General features: G+C 38.1%; 1 protein-coding gene across 7 annotated transcripts in view; it reads left to right on the top strand.

Annotated features, from left to right (window-relative positions):
- EML4 (EMAP like 4) overlaps positions 1 to 18,273 on the top strand; it is a 158,062-nt gene that overhangs the window by 100,944 nt on the left and 38,845 nt on the right. For 3 of the 7 annotated variants that reach the window (XM_071739509.1, XM_071739510.1, XM_071739515.1), the window contains exons 4-7: positions 1,735 to 1,908; positions 3,882 to 4,010; positions 7,193 to 7,218; positions 7,678 to 7,710. In XM_071739509.1, the coding sequence (XP_071595610.1) occupies positions 1,735 to 1,908; positions 3,882 to 4,010; positions 7,193 to 7,218; positions 7,678 to 7,710 (362 nt within the window). The remainder of the gene's footprint in view (positions 1 to 1,734; positions 1,909 to 3,881; positions 4,011 to 7,192; positions 7,219 to 7,677; positions 7,711 to 18,273) is intronic. The other 4 variants (XM_071739514.1, XM_071739513.1, XM_071739511.1 and 1 more) reach the window with 3 other exon arrangements.

Genomic DNA, 18,273 nt, shown 5'->3' with positions numbered 1-18,273 from the left:
ATCTAGCAATGCATGTTATGTGTTCTGATTAAATAATAATCATAATAATTATTATTGTAGTTAATTAGGGACTTACGGATATAAATTATTAATAAAATCCCACAGTTCTTCAAGCTTTGTTCTCTGTGATCCCATATATGCCTACAAGAAATGTGAAAGCTCTTTGTTGTTTGGTTTTTTTTTAATCTGTTTTTCTGAAAACAAAGTGTGACTTCGCATTATATTGACATTCTTAACTAATTCATGTGGTTTACAGAAATTCTGAGTGATCCTTATAAATGTATTTGGGGTTTATAATAATTTTTATATTTTGACCTGCTCATCAGTTCTTCTTCAGAAGCATTTAGAAAAGTCAAACTCATATAAGTGCTAAAGGTTTTGTGTTGGTGATGATATATTTTACATTAATGAAATAGCAAGTGAAAGTCTTATGAATGTTATATTAAAATTGCAAGCCCATTTTTATTAATTTATTTTAAATATTGTCTTACTCCTTTTTGGTGTTTTTTGTGGAAAGCTAAATGGAAACAGAAATAATTAAGATTCTGCAAGTGTTTGGTGAGGAGAGGAGGGAACTGGTATGAGGGAATAGAAATATGAATTCTCCCTTTTGGAAAAAGACTTTGTTTTTTACTTTGCAGGTTACTTTGAACCTAACTGAAAAAAAATCTTTCTTTTTCCTTTTTCAGCCAGTGTTTGCACCTTACTTTGTTCACTAAGACATTTATCTTGGAAGATGAGGGGTTTTTATCCTAAGAAAGAAATGGGCCATGTACTACTGAATACTTTTCTCTTTCAGGTCCTGCTATTGTCTGTGATTGAATATATTGCAAAGCATATGATTTTATAGAAGAACCTTTTAATCAATCTTTCTGTTTACTTAGTAGAACTTTGGTTATGTTCTTAATGAGTTTAAGGTTGTTACGGACATGTATTTTAAGCTATTTCAAGTGTTAACTAAACAAATACAGCACTGTAAAAATAAAGATGTATCCTTATCTGTCATCTACTGAAGGCATTGAAGAAATAGCAAAGACAGTCTGATGTTAGTCAGCTACAGATCCAAACACTGATGAGTTTTCAGGGGTGATTTCCTTTGAGCTCTGGGACATCTGGAGAGAGCCCAGGGGACCAGAAATGACATTTCACTCTTTTGGTGACAGCACAGAAATGAGTGGGGAACCACGTACATCCAGAAATACCCAGAGAGAGGTACAGCTTCATGGCAGTCTTAAGATAATAGAAGATGGTGCAAGTCACAGTCCTGTCTTTCCCTTGCAGAGCCTTGGCTGGCAGCATGGTGAGGTGCTCTATGAGCTGAACCAGAGGATGAGGTTTTTTCCTTAGGGATGGCAGACCCATGGGTCATCAACTTGTGTCGGCTTTGAGTGCTGTAGAAGCACATAAGAATGAAGGACATACTCAAATCAAAATTGTAATAATTTTAAATTCAGAGTAAGCTTAGTACAACTACACAGTAAAAAAAAAAAAAAAAAAAAAATTCAACACCCCTCTCACCTTTTTTATTTTTGGAGCTTGTGAACAGATGTTATTTTAGCAAAATGCTAACTTGAAGAGAGTTAGTAAAAAGGCAAAGTATTCTTTCAGTGATTACATATACTAAGTTGTAACATGCTTTCCCCATCTTTTCACAGAGGAATTTCCCATCTTTTTAATTTATTTGCTTGTTCTCTTTTTTTTTTATTCCTCTCTGTGTTATACTTTATTTTACAGCGGTACAGAAAAAAAGAAGGAAAAGCCTCCAGGACAGAAAGAAAAAAAAGAGGAATCTTATTCTAATGATCAAAGTCCACAAACTCAAGCATCACCTTCTCCCCAGCCCTCCTCACAGACTCTCCAAACACACAGGCAAACTCAAGAAAGCAAGAGTTCTGCTCCAGCTAAAAGGTTTTCACAGTACCACAGTACAGAACTAGAAAATTATTGTAATGATACTGAGTTCATAACTGACAACAAGTCCTGTGAAATAGTTTTAATCTCGTTATCAAGTTAGTAAATGTTTGATTTTTTTTTTTTGTAGTAGTAGAGAAGATGCATTCAATATGCATTGCTATAGAGCATATATCTAAAAAACACAGTTTTTGAGTATTTTTTTTTAAGGTTACAGAAGAATTGTGGAGTTTATTTTGTGCATAGCCAGTTGCTATATCACATAACAGTATTTGTTAGATGCTGGTATCACTGCAGTTCATCCATTGGGAGTTTTTCTTCCCAAATTATTGTATAAAGTGACTGCAGTCTGGATTTTTTTGCTCTCCTGTCCCCCCCAACTGTTAATTCCTGCGAGGCTCCAGGATGGCTCGCTTCACTTTTATTTCTGTTCTCCACATGAGTCAAGTTCTGGTTTTGTACCCAAATCATAGAACTGCTTGAACTGAGTGAATGTAAAAGTTTATTTAGGATTGTCTCTGTTCCTGCTCATGTTAGTGGGAATTAGGCACAGAAAAGAAATTCACTTTTTTTTTTTCTTTTTTTTTTAATGGCTTTTCAAAGTCAAAGAAATAGGTTTTAAGATTTGCGTGATTATTTCTGAATTTCAAAACTATGCAGGTTGGGTTGGTTTTTTTGGTTTTTTTTTTTGGTTTTTTTTCTTGTTCATTGTCACCTTACTGTTTCACAAGGTATGAAATATTTTTTTTACTCTTTGGCGTTCAGCAAACTGAAAGAAGCTCTTAAATAAGTGAAATTCAGTCCTCTGAAATTTAATGCAGTTCACAAGATTATGTTGTCGTGCATCGCTCAAATTCACAGCTCTAATAAATATTTAAACTTTCACTTGACTGATGCATGTTATAACACTACATAAAGGCTCTGTCTCCATGTCTTGCACAAACTCCTACGTTCTCCAAAGCTGAACTTGTGGCCTGTTGTTCTCCTGCCTGGTATCTCACTGTAAAGATGTTTGTCTGAAGTCTCGCTTACTAATCTTTGGCAATGTTGGGGAAAGATATAAAATGTTTCTTTTGGTCTCTTAATGGTTTAACTGGGTTTGATTAACTTGTTTGTCACAGGATCTTTCAGCTTGAGGTGCTGTGGAAGGGTGCTTACTATTCCTAAGGCTGCAGTTCAGGATTTACTCCTGCAAAAAGCATTTCTGACGGGATGAAGTACTCTTAGCAGGACAAATGCAGGCTCTTAATCAGCTGGTTGAAGAATAGTTTGAGAGATGTTATTTTTGAACATGTTTTCCATGATTAAAGATGTGTGTGAAACTAATGAATTAAGGACTGCAAAATTAGCAAGTTCCCAGCTACAATAAAATTGCTGAAAAATTGTATCAGAATTCCTGGATATAATCTTCCCATAGTATCAGGCCAAACCTAGCTTGCCTTATTCATGCAAAATATTTTCAGACATTTCTTTAGAAAAGATTGAAGCCCTTAATGTGTTTTAGAACGTGCTATCAGTATAGCAGCCAAATGATAGAACTGTTCTGCCTCAGAAATCAGTGTGTTAAAGCTGATGAACAGGCAGTCAGAAAAAAAAAAAAAATGTTTGTTACTTCTTTAAGTGATTATTTTTCCCAAATAAATCTTTAAGGCTGGTATACCACAGCCTCATTTTTTTCCCCACTTATGTCATTTGTTAGCAATATAATGAAGTCTAGAGTTATTTTGTTCAAATCTTTATGTAAGATCATTTGGAAATGGAAAGGAATGGACATTTGGCAACAGTCTTGCTCAATTGTTTTCATTCATCCAGTTAGAACTTTTTGACTAACCTTTTTTTCCAATTTCATGCTTCAGCTTGAAGGAAGACTGCTTTTGTCTCCTGCTGCTTGATCTGTCAGTTGCATCCCAATTCCAGTTCCTGTTATCTTTTTATCTTGTAATTCTAAAGTATTTTTTTGTTTCTTCTAGCATAAAGAAATCCTTGATTGCTGATAAACCTCACAGTGCCTGGGAGAGTCCAGATGACAGTCGTAACAAGCTACTGAGGGTAGCATCAACATCTAAATTAGTATCAAAAGTGGCAAAGAATGCAGACAAGTATGTATCAGTTTGATGCATAAAAGCAAGTGAACTTCAGAGTCACAGTATTACAAAACTGCATAATTTTGGTGCATTTATTTATGCGCATACTAAGACCGTTTGCACCTTTTTTTTTTTTTTTTTTTTTTTTTTTTCTTCTTTATCAGAAGTAATTAACTTGCATAACCTGGCAATGTGGTGCTCCAGGTGCCTGTAGAATATTAAAATTAATATGAAATGTGAACGCAGGATTTGAGACAAAACACATTTTAATGTTGCCTGTTTCAGTTAGTGGAATTGTGCATGATGAGTTAAGATTTATTACCTAAGGCCATTATTGTGAAGCTTAGAATTATTTAGGGTTTTTTTCCAATTAAAAATGGTAGCATATTTTCTTGAAGTTAATTTACTGGGTTTGACATAATATGCATGTTTCTTAAATAGATTGTAATAGTAAGAATAAACTTCTATGATTTCAGGTAGGTGTCTCAAATTAACTACTTAACAGGTTCCAGATTGCAGGTTCTAGGCAATAGGCAAGGATCTTCTTTTCAGCCTCACCTTCAGTAGGTGATGGGCTGTAGTACATTTTTCCCCTCGTGCTCTTCTTCAGTAGCAGATTTTCTGTTTGTGGCTTCCAGTGGAGGGGAATCCCCACCAGGGATTAACAGCCCGGAGTAGTGACTTCTATCCCTGCCAGCAAAGGGATAAGATTTTGCTTCTTGCTGTGCCTCCACCTTGTTGACCCGTATTGTGACCCAATTCTTGTCATCAGGACTTTTTGCCTGCCAGTTGGGCTTCCCACTTCATATGTGCACATTTAGTTTCTGGTTTTGACTTTCTTGAAAGTTTGCTGAATTTGTTGAAATTGTTGTGTTGACTTTTTAACTGCCCCCTCTCCTGCTTGCTGAGATCCCCTCCACATGCTGGCAGCTTCTCCCTGCTTCTTGTCAGCTGCAGATTTCTTACATCTCCTCATTAATCTTAATTCAAATAGCCATTAACTGTTCCAAGGCAGAAGTAGCTGAAAACCCCTCCCAAAATGACAAATAAAACTCTTCACAGCTTTCAGCTTTATTTCTAGTCTTTTTAAGATTGTGTCTGTAGCTTGCATACAAGACTAGATGTCAATTACATACTTAGAGTCAAGAGTGGTGCAAGTGCATTCCTTCTTTCTTAGGAATGGGAAGAACAAAACCATCTTAAATTGATCTTGGGTGTGGATATCAGCACATTTACTTAAGAGCTTTATGCTTTCCTTGAAGAGTTCTGCAGAACAGTGAAGTGCTGTGTGTGAGGGATTATGGGTTACATATTTTGCAAGTATTTATTTTTCTTTTATAATTGGCTTTCAGTGATGGAATTTAAAAGCCCTTTGGCAATTTAGATTAGAGCAGGGTAGTGATACATAATATTTTGGAATGAAAAACCCTCTGTCTTGACTTCTACTTACCAAGCTTCTTTTCTTGGTTTTTTGTTACACTACTGAACTATCTTTAAAAAATTAGTATTTACTTCAAATTTGCTAATTAAAACAAAACTTTTTACTGTTACTGATATATATATATATATATATATATGTATATTGGTTTAGGCATGGTCGAAGTAGAGGTGTGTTGTATCATTTTTCTGTGATTCGGCTTATTTTCTAAAATATTTTTAATGTTGCCCTTCTACAGTCTCTAATGTAGGGAAAAAAAAAAAAAAGTATCTAACAAAAGACCAGACAAGGAAAGCTTAGCATTAATTATTGTTAGAGGAAGCTGTCCATTCCCAAACTGATGCTGTTGTACCTTAAAGCAGCTGGGGAAAAAATGAACTTTCAAGAATTATCAATCATAGACCATCATCTGACTGAAGACATGGTATTGTATTGCTGTATACCTTGTTCTTAAGGTCAGATTTGTAATAAAAGCAGTGTTTGCATTCAAAAGCACACATTAATACAGATTTCTTACTCTCATCCTCTGTGCCCATTTTCTGAAAGAATTGGCTGCTGTTGTGCAAAGGCATTTTTATATTGCACGTATCATTCCCAATTAAGAAACATTGGCCTAATCTGCCTGAAGTTACCCAAGTCTTGTGTAAGGGAAGAGAAATCAGCCCCTCACGTGGGCCCCAAGACAGAAATGTTTTACATATGCTTCGTGCTACCAGCAGAAGAGGCGACCTTTGTTTAGCAAGCTCAGTCTAAGCCAGCGCTGAGCTGTAAATCAGACCCATAAAGCCATAAGAAATCAGAGTTCCCACGGCAGCCCATCACTCAGTGTTTTTCAGGCAAGACTGAGAATCCAGTTTTAATTTTTCATCTGGCAGTGTGGTGAAGAGTGATTCTTCCAACAGCCAGAGATGACTTTCCTTATGCATATGCTTGACCCTTTGTCACTGTTACAAAAATTTGACCTCCATCCAGCTAAAAATACTGGATGCCACTCATACCTTTCTGCTGAATTTCAGATGAATTCAAGAGGGTTTTTTATGCAATTCATTCTTCTGTCAAGGAATGTTAAACTGGTAAGAAGTAGCTCTGGTGCCAGAAATGGATATTTCTTCCCCCTGCAAAAAAAAAAAAAGGACTTTTTTTTTTTTTTCTTTTTTTTGCAAGTAGTTAATGCATGGTTCTGATGAGGAGAGATGTCTTAACTGCATGCACTCTCTGGAAGACTTTGTGTTTTACATTCAGAAATGTGGCGAAGATCCATCTTAAATGATACTGGAGCTTGATTGCATTTAATCCATGTGTCCAACAGGATTAATTCTTAGAAAAATTTGTGGTCTTATGTACTGACAGCTTATTTTGACAAATGTTAAATGCTTTGCATGCAGGCCCGAAGGTGTTTGGTAGCTTAAAACATGTAATTATCACAAGTTAGCTCTCAAAATGGATTTTGCCATGCACAATGAATATACCCTCCAACATTTATTTTTAAAAGCTTTTTGAATTTTGTTCTTATCACAGTAATTCTTAGGAACCCTTGCCATAGGGCCAGAGTGTTTAAGTTACTCAGAAGATACAATGAATCTTGTGAAATAATGAGTAAAAATGCACTACAATGAGAAAGATTAATTATTTCGCATACTATACTACCCTACAGAACAAGCTGAGATTGCCAAATGCAATAACGTGTAAGAACTACATGGTTTTGTGTTGATAAGCATTTCACATATTATTAACAATGCTATTTTGCATTTTTCCCCAGGCACAAAGATGTTATCATCAGCCAAGGTAAATAAAACCATTTATTTTTAAATATTGGATGAAGTTGAAAAGATTGGCTTTTGACTGAATAGTATTTCTTGTAAATAACTACACTGGGATATATTGGGATATATTTGTGTGAAACACAGATATAGAGCTAAAAAAACATTCATACTTAATTCAAGAATTCATCTTGCTAAATGTTACTCCAGACTTGTATAAGGATCGTTGAAAATATAGAGAAATACCTCATCAAATTGGATCTTAGGAAGTACGTAAATTTTTGGTGGGTGGTGGGAGGATTTGTTTTACTTTTGGGAAACAGAAAACATTTTTCTATTGTTTTCTCCATGTGTATGTGCATAGAGAGAGGTTATGAAAACAAAAATCTAAATTTTTGACCCATGTGCCAAGTCTTCATCCAAGCAGGTATGAGTGAGACTTTAGAAATAGTTTTAAGATATTTTATTTCTGTCCCATAACCAGCAAAAATGTCAACTCGTGAAAAAAACAGCCAAGGTAAGAATTAAGCTATGCCCTTTGGTTGCTTTCTTTTTAGTGCTCTCACGAGTCTTTTATTTGGCTTTTCACCACCAAAAAGCATCAATGCATGATCTCTTAAAAAATTGGAACACTTAAATATTTCAGCTTCCTTATTATGGAAATTGATACGAATATGCACATTGCAATCTATACGATGATTAATTAGGGGTGGTGTAAAACAAATACATGCATAATTTCCTCTGAGTGGAATGTGTGTTCAAATAAGGTTGTGGAAGTCTTGCATTGTTGCCTAAGATCTTAGATTATTAAGAACTGCCAACTAAAAGATTTGGTTTATCTCAGCTTTCTGTCTTGCCAATATTACAACATGTACATACTGATTAGACAAGAACAGAGACTGAAGGTTTTAATTTAGTCTTCTAAAGTTAACAATGAATCTCTTCTAAATAATATGTCTTTGCACCAATGAATCTTGCATTCTGTGGCTACCTGCTCCTGCTCGCTTGTTCAGGTGGAAAAAGGAGATTATTTATCTGAATGTGGTGAATGACAACAAAAGAAATCCACTTGTGTCACAAACCTGTTCTGCTTTGATTTCCTGCAAACTGTACTGAAACATGCAGTTTCAGCACTAGATCATGTAACCCAAGTGCATGCTGTACACGACACATAGCTATGTACAGAGGTTCTGTACAGTGCCTTTAAGCTGCTAATTAACACGTGTATTCTCCCAATTCTGTGCTGTAAGCAAGATTTCATTAGTACTTTGGAAATTAATATATGAAGTGTTGTAATTAAAGCAAAAAGCCCCCTTGACTCTAATTGCTTCATCTTTTTCTAATTCATAGAGAAATCATATAAAAATATGCATATGAGTGATGAGACACTGAAACGGGTTGCCCAGGGAAGTTGTGGCTGCCCCAGCCCAGGAAGCGTTCAAGGCCAGGTTGGATGGGGCTTTGAGCAACCTGACCTCATGGGAGGTGTCCCTGCCCATGGCAGAGGGGTTGGAACTGGATGGTCTTTAAGGTCCCTTCCAACCCAAACCATTCTATAATTCTGTGATTCTAAACTGATTCTTACCAAAAGAAGACCATAGTGGTGGAAGAGGTTACAAAAAAGAAATGTTTCTTTTTGCAAGGTTGCTTAACATCAGCTGTGCAATGGTACATGGGTGCAGCAGTGGTTCTTGTAAAAAGAAAACTAAACAGCGGTGTCCAGACCAACTGCAGTTTAGCTTTACAAGAGTTAAATAAAACTGTTAAATCCCAAAAACACTCTTATCTACCTTTTTTCAAAAACTAAGTTGCATACAACTAGCTTATCTTCAATACTACATCTTTCCTTGCAATGTGCTTTAACAATTCTATGTGTTCTGCAAAGAATGGTCCATCCTTCAGTTCTCTCATCCTGATAGTTATAACTTAAGTGTGCTCAGTGTGTACAGTTGTGTTACTCTGCAGATAACGTGAGCTTTCACTGACTGGGAAACTGGGTACATTCCGTGTGTGTCATGACATACTTTTTTGACCCCAATGGGAATGAAAGAGAAATACAAATATAAATGCAAAAAATATCTCTAGAGTTTTTTAATTTCTTTTTATATGGACCCATGAGTGTATTTTATGACAGCTTCTAGAGTGTGCTTGTTCATAAGGCTGTGTTAAGTTTTGTGTCACAGCTTCTTGCTGAGGGATCCCCCTATCCTTTTCAGTATAAGCTTACAAAATACTCAACCATTTCTCGGTAGTGCAGTGTCCTGCTCTAGGCAGGTAACTTGAGCCTGATTTTTGCTGGATGGTTGCCACACAAATAAACCAATATCCAGTTGCCACCTTGACCCATCTAGTCAGAAACCTTGAAGAGCTGTACGCACAGTTAAGTGGTTCCTGGAGGCTAATCCCATGCAGCTGGAGTTGTCCTGGGCAGGCTGGGATGAAGGGTTGCCTTTGCTAATGCTGTTTGTGCAGGACCTTCCCTTCCAAAGGTCTGCAAAGTTACAGCTGCTTTGAATTTCCTTTGTGGCTTGCCACAGACTCTAGCACCAGGTGAGCAGACTCTAGCACCATGTCCATTAAGTTACAGCAGCATCTCCCCTGAGCTGCTCATTTTACTTGGCTGGATGTAAAGTACTGCAGATACCCCTGGCACACACCTCCCACATCTATGATTGTGCCAATGTGCTTCCTAGAAATTGTGTGAAGAAAACTCTTAGATCACAAACTGTCAGGATTCAAAGCAAATTATATAAAAATACTTCTGTGCGTGTATATACACACACACAAATAAATTTGGAAACACAATGAAAATGCAAATTATCATAGCAGAAGGTGTTTGCATGGAATAATAGGATGGAAGGTGACAGTTCTGTGTAGCTTAGAACATCCTGGAATCACTTTGTTTCCTTTTTTGATTCAGCTGTTCAAGAAACTGCTTTGAATCATGTCACTATAGTACAGTACCACCAAATGAGAAATACATTTTTTGTGTTTAGTTCCTGGAATTGTATTTTCTAAGAAGTTACTGTGGTATTATCTCTGTTGCGACCATCTGCACATTTGTTGTGATTTCTGTTGGTAGTATGTAGTAGCTACAGAAGTGAAAGATTGAAAGAGGCACTTAAATGAGCTTCAGTAGTGAAATGCATTACCTTTGATGTCCAAATTGGCTTTTGAGAGCAGGCAGGTAAATGTTAGCAAGACCTGGGCAATTCTCTCCTTCCAGCACAGCAGCAGTGGGGAGAGCCACAGCCTGCAGCTTCCTTGCTTGAGTTGCCTCTGTTCAGCTCCATGCCAAGGCCATGCCTGTTACCAGTGTTAACATAAATTCTGTCTCTGAATGCAGTTTTGTTCCCTCAGTGGTTTTTTTTCTTCCACTTGGGTTGAGTTGCATCCACATGAAGGTTAGTTCTGAGCTTTAGTCTGAGTGCATTAAAGCCAAGGGAATACAGATGGGAACACTTTGGTGATGCAAATCCAATGAGGGAAGCCTTATACACACTTCCACACATTTACTGAAAGGATTTTTGGATTTAGGTTTTTCAGCTTATTTTTGAACATTCGTTTGTTTATCCTTGTAAACCAAGGAAACCTTTTTACAGTAAAATCTGTCTCCTTAAGGTATTAAAGTTCTGTGAAAATCCAATAAAGCTGTGGATGAAATGAGCAGGTGCTCTCCACAGCCTTAAAAGGACACTAGCTAAAGTTGTTATTTAAAATTCTTTGCCAGCAGGTGTTTATAATTGCCTATAAAAGCTATCTTGCTTTTTGCTTCAGCCAGAGACATTTTTTTAAATATTAATCATAAAACATTCATATTTTTATACCTAGGAATTAGAGACAGGCTATTTTAAGATAAAAGGTAACGTTTTTCACTGAGGTTCCATGTTTGACTTTGGTTTTCACTGATAGCAGCTCCGTATATGAATCACTTCTTCACTTATTATACAGTAATAAGACACTTAGGTTTTTGGATCACAATAAAAACCATATGTGAAAGAATTAATGAAATACATTCACTGCATTCCTAAGTTTGTTTCTTTTTAGATTGTACTTTATTAGTTTCCAGTACTTTTTCTTTTGCTAGTTTAACAGTGCTATAGTTCTAGTTTCACAGAACTGGTCATTTGTGAAGGACACAATGGAAAATTTTACAGTGCTGCCAGTGTATTCTGTATGCTGAGAGTGTGAAATCAGTAACTACTTTGGATCAGCTTTTTCATCAAACACGTATTTTCTGTCAGATGCTTACTGAAGGTGGTCATGCACCTAAAGATAAATGGAGACCCAGTCTTTGTCACTATTATTGAGTTGCTTGCTCTCATTCAGGCAGTTATTGTAAAAAAACATAGCTACTGTCAGAAAAACAAATTAGTGTTTGGAAGATTTTATAACTGATACTTGGTGAAGTCAGGATTTTGTAATTTAAGCAGGAAGCTTTTAGGTACAGTCTTATTGAGCTTGTTTGTGTCCTCTACTGAGTCCTAATTTTTAATAAAAAGGTAGAGCTTAATCACAGAATCACAGGATGCTGGAGATTGCAAGGGACCTCTGGAGATCATCTATTCCAACTCCCCTGCCAAAGCAGGTTCAGCTACAGTAGGTTGCAGAGGATGGCATCCAGGCAGGTTTGGAATGTCTCCACAGACAGAGACCCCACTATCTCTCTGGGTAGCCTGTTCTGCTCTGTTACCCTCAAAATAATGAAGTACCTCCTCATGTGTAGATGGAACTTCCTTTGTTAAGGTTTGTGCCCATTACCTTTTTTTCTGCCACTAACATTAAACTTGAATTATTTCAGTGCAAATGGTACCTATTTTTAATACTTAGATTCTTAAGGTCAGCTGGCACATGCAAAACCAAGGGTTTGATTTATGATTTACTTATAAAATTTTTTAAAATTAATAACCAAAGATCTCTTAAGAAAACACAAGGCGAAGCTGTAAAATCATTCCAGACCAAGGCAAGTCTCCTGTGTCCTCTGTTTATTTCAAATGATCAGTTGGAGTTGCAGCAGCTCTCATTAGTGACAGTGCATGCCTGCTCCTCAGGTTCAGCAAGCACTGAGAGAGCTCAGGCTGAGAGATGGCAGACCTGCAGCTACATTGGAATTCCACTGTAACTTAAAATGGAATAGTCTGGACATGGTGGCTGAATTTGGTTGTTCAAAATTTGGTTGTTCTGTTTTTACAGCAGTGGTTTAAATTAGAAACAGAGTTCTAAGCCTTTGTCCCGCAGGTTAGTGGTCCTACAGAGCTCTTGGACAGGGGCCTGAAAGCAGACAGCTTGTGGGAAAGAAATTAAAAAGCACTGGTCAAGCAACTAGAAGGTGAAGACAGATTAATAAATGTACTCTGGTTCTGGTAGTTTATTTTGCATTATTAGAGTTCTGCTTGGCCAAGCTAGTTGGAATCTTTTAGAGTTTTTACAATTGCTTGTAATTTACTTCGAGGATAAGATTCAGATGCTAAACACAAATAGAGCTACCTGAGCTGAGGGTTTTGATGTATCAGTCCCCATTGCTTTTTCAAACTGTTGAAAATAGTCACTAATAATGTCCAAGATAATATTGTTACAACGATTACTTAAGAATTAAACTTAAGAATTACTACTTAAAGAATTACTGTAGACAGATTTTACTCATTCACCATTATCTGCACTTTGAGCTATAATACACGCATACACATATATAAAAATCTAGTGTATAGTCATTAGACTTCCCATTCTGTATATACTTGATAGCTGAAGAGCAGTTAATTACATCACAGACTTGCCGGGCTACCTCTTGTCTGCTTAAATAATGACGAAGTTTGGGACTAGTGTGATACAAAGTATGTTATTCTAATATTTTGTCCAGTTTTGTTAAAGAAAAGAGTAATTGAGAATGATGGCTTTTCACATATTTGTAGAAAACAGCTGTGTATTCTCCAACGATTTCGTTGTGATGCATGGTTTTTTTTGAAACCAGGAGAATTTTGGTTTTGTTGGGTTACTGTCTTCAAATTTCTGAAGGATCTCAAGAGTTGCTTTCGTGTATCCTGAATTGCTCTCCTCTGTATGTATTTCTTAGGACTTCTTTGATCTCTCTTATTTCCTCCTTTCAGTTGCTATTATTTTTCTTCCAAAAACCTTTGATATTCCCCTAAGAATATCATTCACAGAAATTAATAGATTATTGAGGTGTCATTGCATGAATCTTTCTGTGCTGACCATGAAAGCTCTAAATTCAGCTTTTTGGGTGGTTTGTATTGCTGTATCTTTGCTCTCTATTACTACCTGCAGTGTTTTTCATTGGTCTTACCTTCCAGCTCACTTTCCTTGAATTGCTGGGTTTAAGCCATTCTTTCAAGAGTGAATTAGTAGGCATTGTTTGGAGTTAAATTTTATTGTTATATTTATGCTTTTTCTGCGTTTTGTTGTTGTTGTTGTTGTTTGATTGGCTTTGTTTTTTGGGGTTTTTTTGTTTGGTGGTTTGTTGGTGTTGTTTTTTTTTTTGTATAAGGCCTGATTAAAAGCTTATTTGTGTTAATAGGAATCTCCTTTTAGTAAAAGGAGGCTTTGCAGAAAAGTTTTAGCCACTTCCAACCTTTTGTTTTTCAATTCTTCATTTGCTCCTACTTCTAGTTATGGATTCTTGACATTGCATGCTTTGCCAATAATTTCCTTGTGTGTCTATTGATGAAGATTTGATTAGGAAGACTTCTAGGGTTCCCTGTCAAAAGCAGCAACTTTCACCAACATATTTATTCCTCTCTTTTCTATCAGATGATAAACTTTCAAAGAATCCACAATAGGTTCTTTGCAACCCTGGTTAGCAACCCTGGTTGCTAACATCTCCCTCTAACCTGCTGTGACCTATTTGGCTTAGTGTTTACACAAATGAACTTAACACAGGAAGACAGCAGCACTGGTGAAATTTTACTGATTAAATGAAGCTGAGAGACCAAACAGACACAGTGATAACTGAGATTTTAAGACCTAGATGTTCCCAAGGCTTGGAGTAGTTTAAGGCAATATTAAACTAGTCAAAGTGCAAGATGATGCATGCAATAGTTATGTTAGTAACGTACTAGCTATAAACAGGTTGTCAGCCTGTTAAATGGTGAGGAAAAGGGCTCTAACATGCTACGTTGAACCACTCATTTCTTATGTTAACACAAACGAAACCCCAGGATCTATCAGAAGTAATTCTAATGGAGATATGCAGCCTTATAGAAAGTGCTGATGCATTAGAACATTGGTAGGTTTCCCTTCATAACACTGCACGCAGTTTTAGGCACACACAATCATAAAATGTAGAATTTGTGGTGGTGTAGAGACAGCTTTAAGCCTTATAATGCAAAAGGAGTTAAACAACTGGACATCTGTTTTTGCAAAATGAAGGCTGGGGGAAGGGAGGGCATGATTACTGTTTTCATGCTCACCTGTTGCACTTTGAGACAGCAGATGGGCAGACCTGTGCTGAAGTTAACAGCTGTGCTGTCACACGCACAGAAAGTAAGCGACCTGGCCATGCTTTATTTTCACCTGGAAGCTGAGAAGCTCTCAAGTATTAAAAGTAGTATTCTAGATGGTATCCTGAAATAAGGAGAGTGTGCTTGTGTGTATCCTCATGACAGCTAAGTGTGCTGGACAGAGTGAGAACTAGCATGGTGTAGGCAGAGGGAGGGCACTGGGTTGCACACCTGTGGGGTTGGGCTAGCCTGGGCTTAGCTGTGATGTTCCTCCAGCTCATTGCATGGGCTTGCAGAGCCTCAAATCCACCTTTAGTAGGGCCCTCACCAAATTGCTGAGTTCTGTCTTTGTGACTCTTTTCCTGAGGGATGTCTTGTGTTCTTTCAGCTGACTGGGGTCATGGTGTAGTCTGATCAATTGTTTCTGCCATCTTTGAGGCTGAATAAATAATTTCTGCAGATCTCTAGGGATATCATAGAGAGCTGAGAGACCACCCAGTTTGCTTGGGTCCAGCACAACCAGAGGGCTCCCATGTGAGACTAATAAGCCCAAGCTGATCCTGGGAGTGCTTGTCCTGTGTGCTCTGGCACTTGTGCAAAGAGATTGTTGAGACTCCAGAGGTGAATTTTTGCAGGGCCAAGCAGACTCTGGCAAGGACTGTGAATTTAAGCTCAAAGCTGTACAAAAGGAGCTACAGCTGTTGCTGGTGAAGAGCTGGCCCCTGAAGCCAGAATGCTTCATCCATGTGATGTTGGACCAGAGCCATTCCGCTTTGTATGGCGTGGATAATCCACAGCACCTGGGTGTGCTATCTACAGAGCTTCAGCTACACTTTTAGGTGGGTTTGATCCATATTTGAAAAGTTTTATAGAATTATCCAGTTGCTGGATAATTACCTTGGCAAACATCAAGGTCCTTTCAGGTGTCCCCTCCAGCTCCTTCCCTCCCCAGATGCTTCTGCACAATGGGTAGTGGGGTCTGAACTTTTCTTCATAAAAGGTAGAATTTTTTACTTTCATACCTACTGTTTTAAGGCTGATAGATATCAGAATTGTCAAGGATTTTTTGTTTGTTTGTTTGGGTTCTTTTACCCTACCCTCTTGAAAACTTCTGAATTTATCTCCTCTGTACCCCTTTATGTACCTACCTATTCTGAGGTGGCCAAGGCTCTTTTCTTCCAGAAGATCAAGTTAAGGGGAAAAGAAGTCTTGACATACTGCCTTGTACCCTGGGAATTGTGAGAATTCAGGAATGAGTCAGTCAGATGCTCTTGAGCATTCAGTTGAGCCAGTATGCTATGAAAGAGTTAAACTGCTGGGGTTTTTGGACTTGCAAATGCCAGAGTTTGGCCTCAGGCAATTAGTTGCTGTTAAAGAATGGCTTTTATTGATATGCTGCCATCCTCTCTAGTATTTCAAAAGAATTTTACATAATATTATATCTGCCTTGCAGGTTATTCTGATGAAAAGCAATTTAGGCAAAAATCTTTCAGTACATTGTCTCTTATTTTGAATCCTTCCTTTTCTGTAGGGAGAGGCTTAATCAAGTTGTACCTAGCTTGTGTCTCTTTAACAACTTCTTTAAACTTGTACCTTCAAAGGTAATTTTGAATAGCATGTAGCTAGCTAATAGAAGGGGAAAAAAAACATTTTTTCATTAAAGGGGACTTTCAGAGAGGTAATTTTTATCTGAATGCCCCGCAGGTAATCTTTCCCCTGAGATCCAGGAAAGGCTCTTCTCTTCAGGCCAAAGACCTGATTTAATTCCTCTTAGATTCTTCATCTCTCTCATCTGCAGAGTCCAACAGATGCAGCTGCCTCCATCCCTATGAATTTCAGTTTCAGCTTGTCCCCACTGTTTCAAGCATTGATATCTTAATTTGTGGTTTCTTTTTCAACTGATCTTTTTGAACCAAAAGTGCTAAGCTCAGTGTTCAGTCAATAATTTTCACAAATTAATGTTTGCTGGTTTTTTTCAATACCCTCATGCTGTGCTGCACTTTAATTTTGTGAGAGTGTGAGCACCAGATTTTAGTAGAGAGTTCGCTTTTAGTGTGTTCCTCTTGATTTTGGCCAGTGTTATTTTATCTATGTAAAATGCATACTAGAGAAGCTTGAGAGGGATGTATTGGGTATGTGTGGCAAGTTTTTGGTCACGAGAGGGCTTCTGTGAGAAGCTGTTAGAAGCTTCCCTTAGGTCTGACAGAGACAGTGGCAGCGAACCTCAAGACAGATGCACCTCTGGCAAAATCCCATCCCATCAGTGGCAGTGGTAGGGCCTCTGGGATCATGTATTTAGGAAGGGGGAAAAGTCACTGCACAGTAGCAGTTGCAGCCAGAGAGAGGAGTGTGAATGTGTGAGAGAAACAACTCTGCAGGCACAAAGGCCAGGGAAGAGAAAAGGAGAGGAGGTGTTCTGGGTGCCGGAGCAGAGATTTCCTTGCATCCTGTGATGAAGACCATGGTGTGGCAGGGTGTCCCTCTGCAGCCCATGGAGGTCCATGGTGAAGCAGATATCAACTTGCAGCCCATGGAGAACCCCATTGCTGAGCAGGTGGGTGCCCCAAAGGAGCCTGTGACCCTGTGGGAAGCCTATGCTGGAGCAGACACCTTGCAGGACCTGTGTACCCAGAGAGAGAGAGAGAGAGAGAGAGAGGAGCCCACACTGGAACAGGTTTGCTGGCAGGACTTGTGGCCTTGTGAGGTCCCCCATGCTGGAGCAGTCTGTTCCTGTAGGAGTGCACCCTTTGGAAGGGACCCATGCTGGAGCAGTTCATGAAGAACTGCAGCCTGTGGGAAGGACTCCCATTGGAGAGGTTCATGGAGGACTGTCTGCCTTGGGAGGAGCCCCACATTGTAGCAGGAGAAAGAGTGTGAGAAGTCCTTCCCCTGATAAGGAAGGAGTGGCAGAAGCACCATATCCTGAACTAACCACAGCCCCCACTCTCCATCCCCCTGTGCTGCTGAGTGGGAGGAGGTAGAGAATTTGGGAGTGAAGTTTAGCCAGAAGAGAAGGGAGGTGTGGGGGGAAGGTGTTTTTAAGGTTTAGTAATTATCTCTTGTTCCCTTTCTCTGATTTGATTGGTAATAAATTAAACTAATTTCCCCTAATTGCCCATGACAGTAGTTTGTGGAATGGTCTCCCTATCTCAATCCACAAGCCTTTTGTTATATTTGCTCTCCCCTGTCCAGCTGAGGAGGGGGGTGACAGTGGCTTTGGTGGGCACCAGGCATCCAGCCTGGGATGGAAGTGGTGGAAAAATGAGACATTTTTCCAACTGGTGGAAAAATGAGACATGTTACTTGTTTGGAATAGTTATATAAACATTTGTGTCAAACTAGTGACAACACTGTTTTTTATATATCTCAGCAATATAATCAAATATTGAGCATTTGGTAAAATAACTATTGTTTCTAATTAAGCTACTGGGAAGTGATTTTCTTTGGTTTTTAATATATGATCTGAGGTAAGTTTTCTAGTGTTGTCATGGGTTTCTTGTTCCAAGGAGTTGTTTGGTTTTAGAAGTGGGACAACTATTTTTCCTCTTGTTTGGTATTTGTTCCTTTGATACTGGACTTAAATGGCTCAACTTTTGGTGTATTATTATTCTGAATAAGGAAAAAGC

The sequence above is a fragment of the Heliangelus exortis genome, chromosome 3 (assembly GCF_036169615.1).
Source record: "Heliangelus exortis chromosome 3, bHelExo1.hap1, whole genome shotgun sequence".
In the NCBI taxonomy this organism is placed as follows: domain Eukaryota; kingdom Metazoa; phylum Chordata; class Aves; order Apodiformes; family Trochilidae; genus Heliangelus; species Heliangelus exortis.
This window is presented reverse-complemented; position numbering and strand designations above follow the sequence as displayed.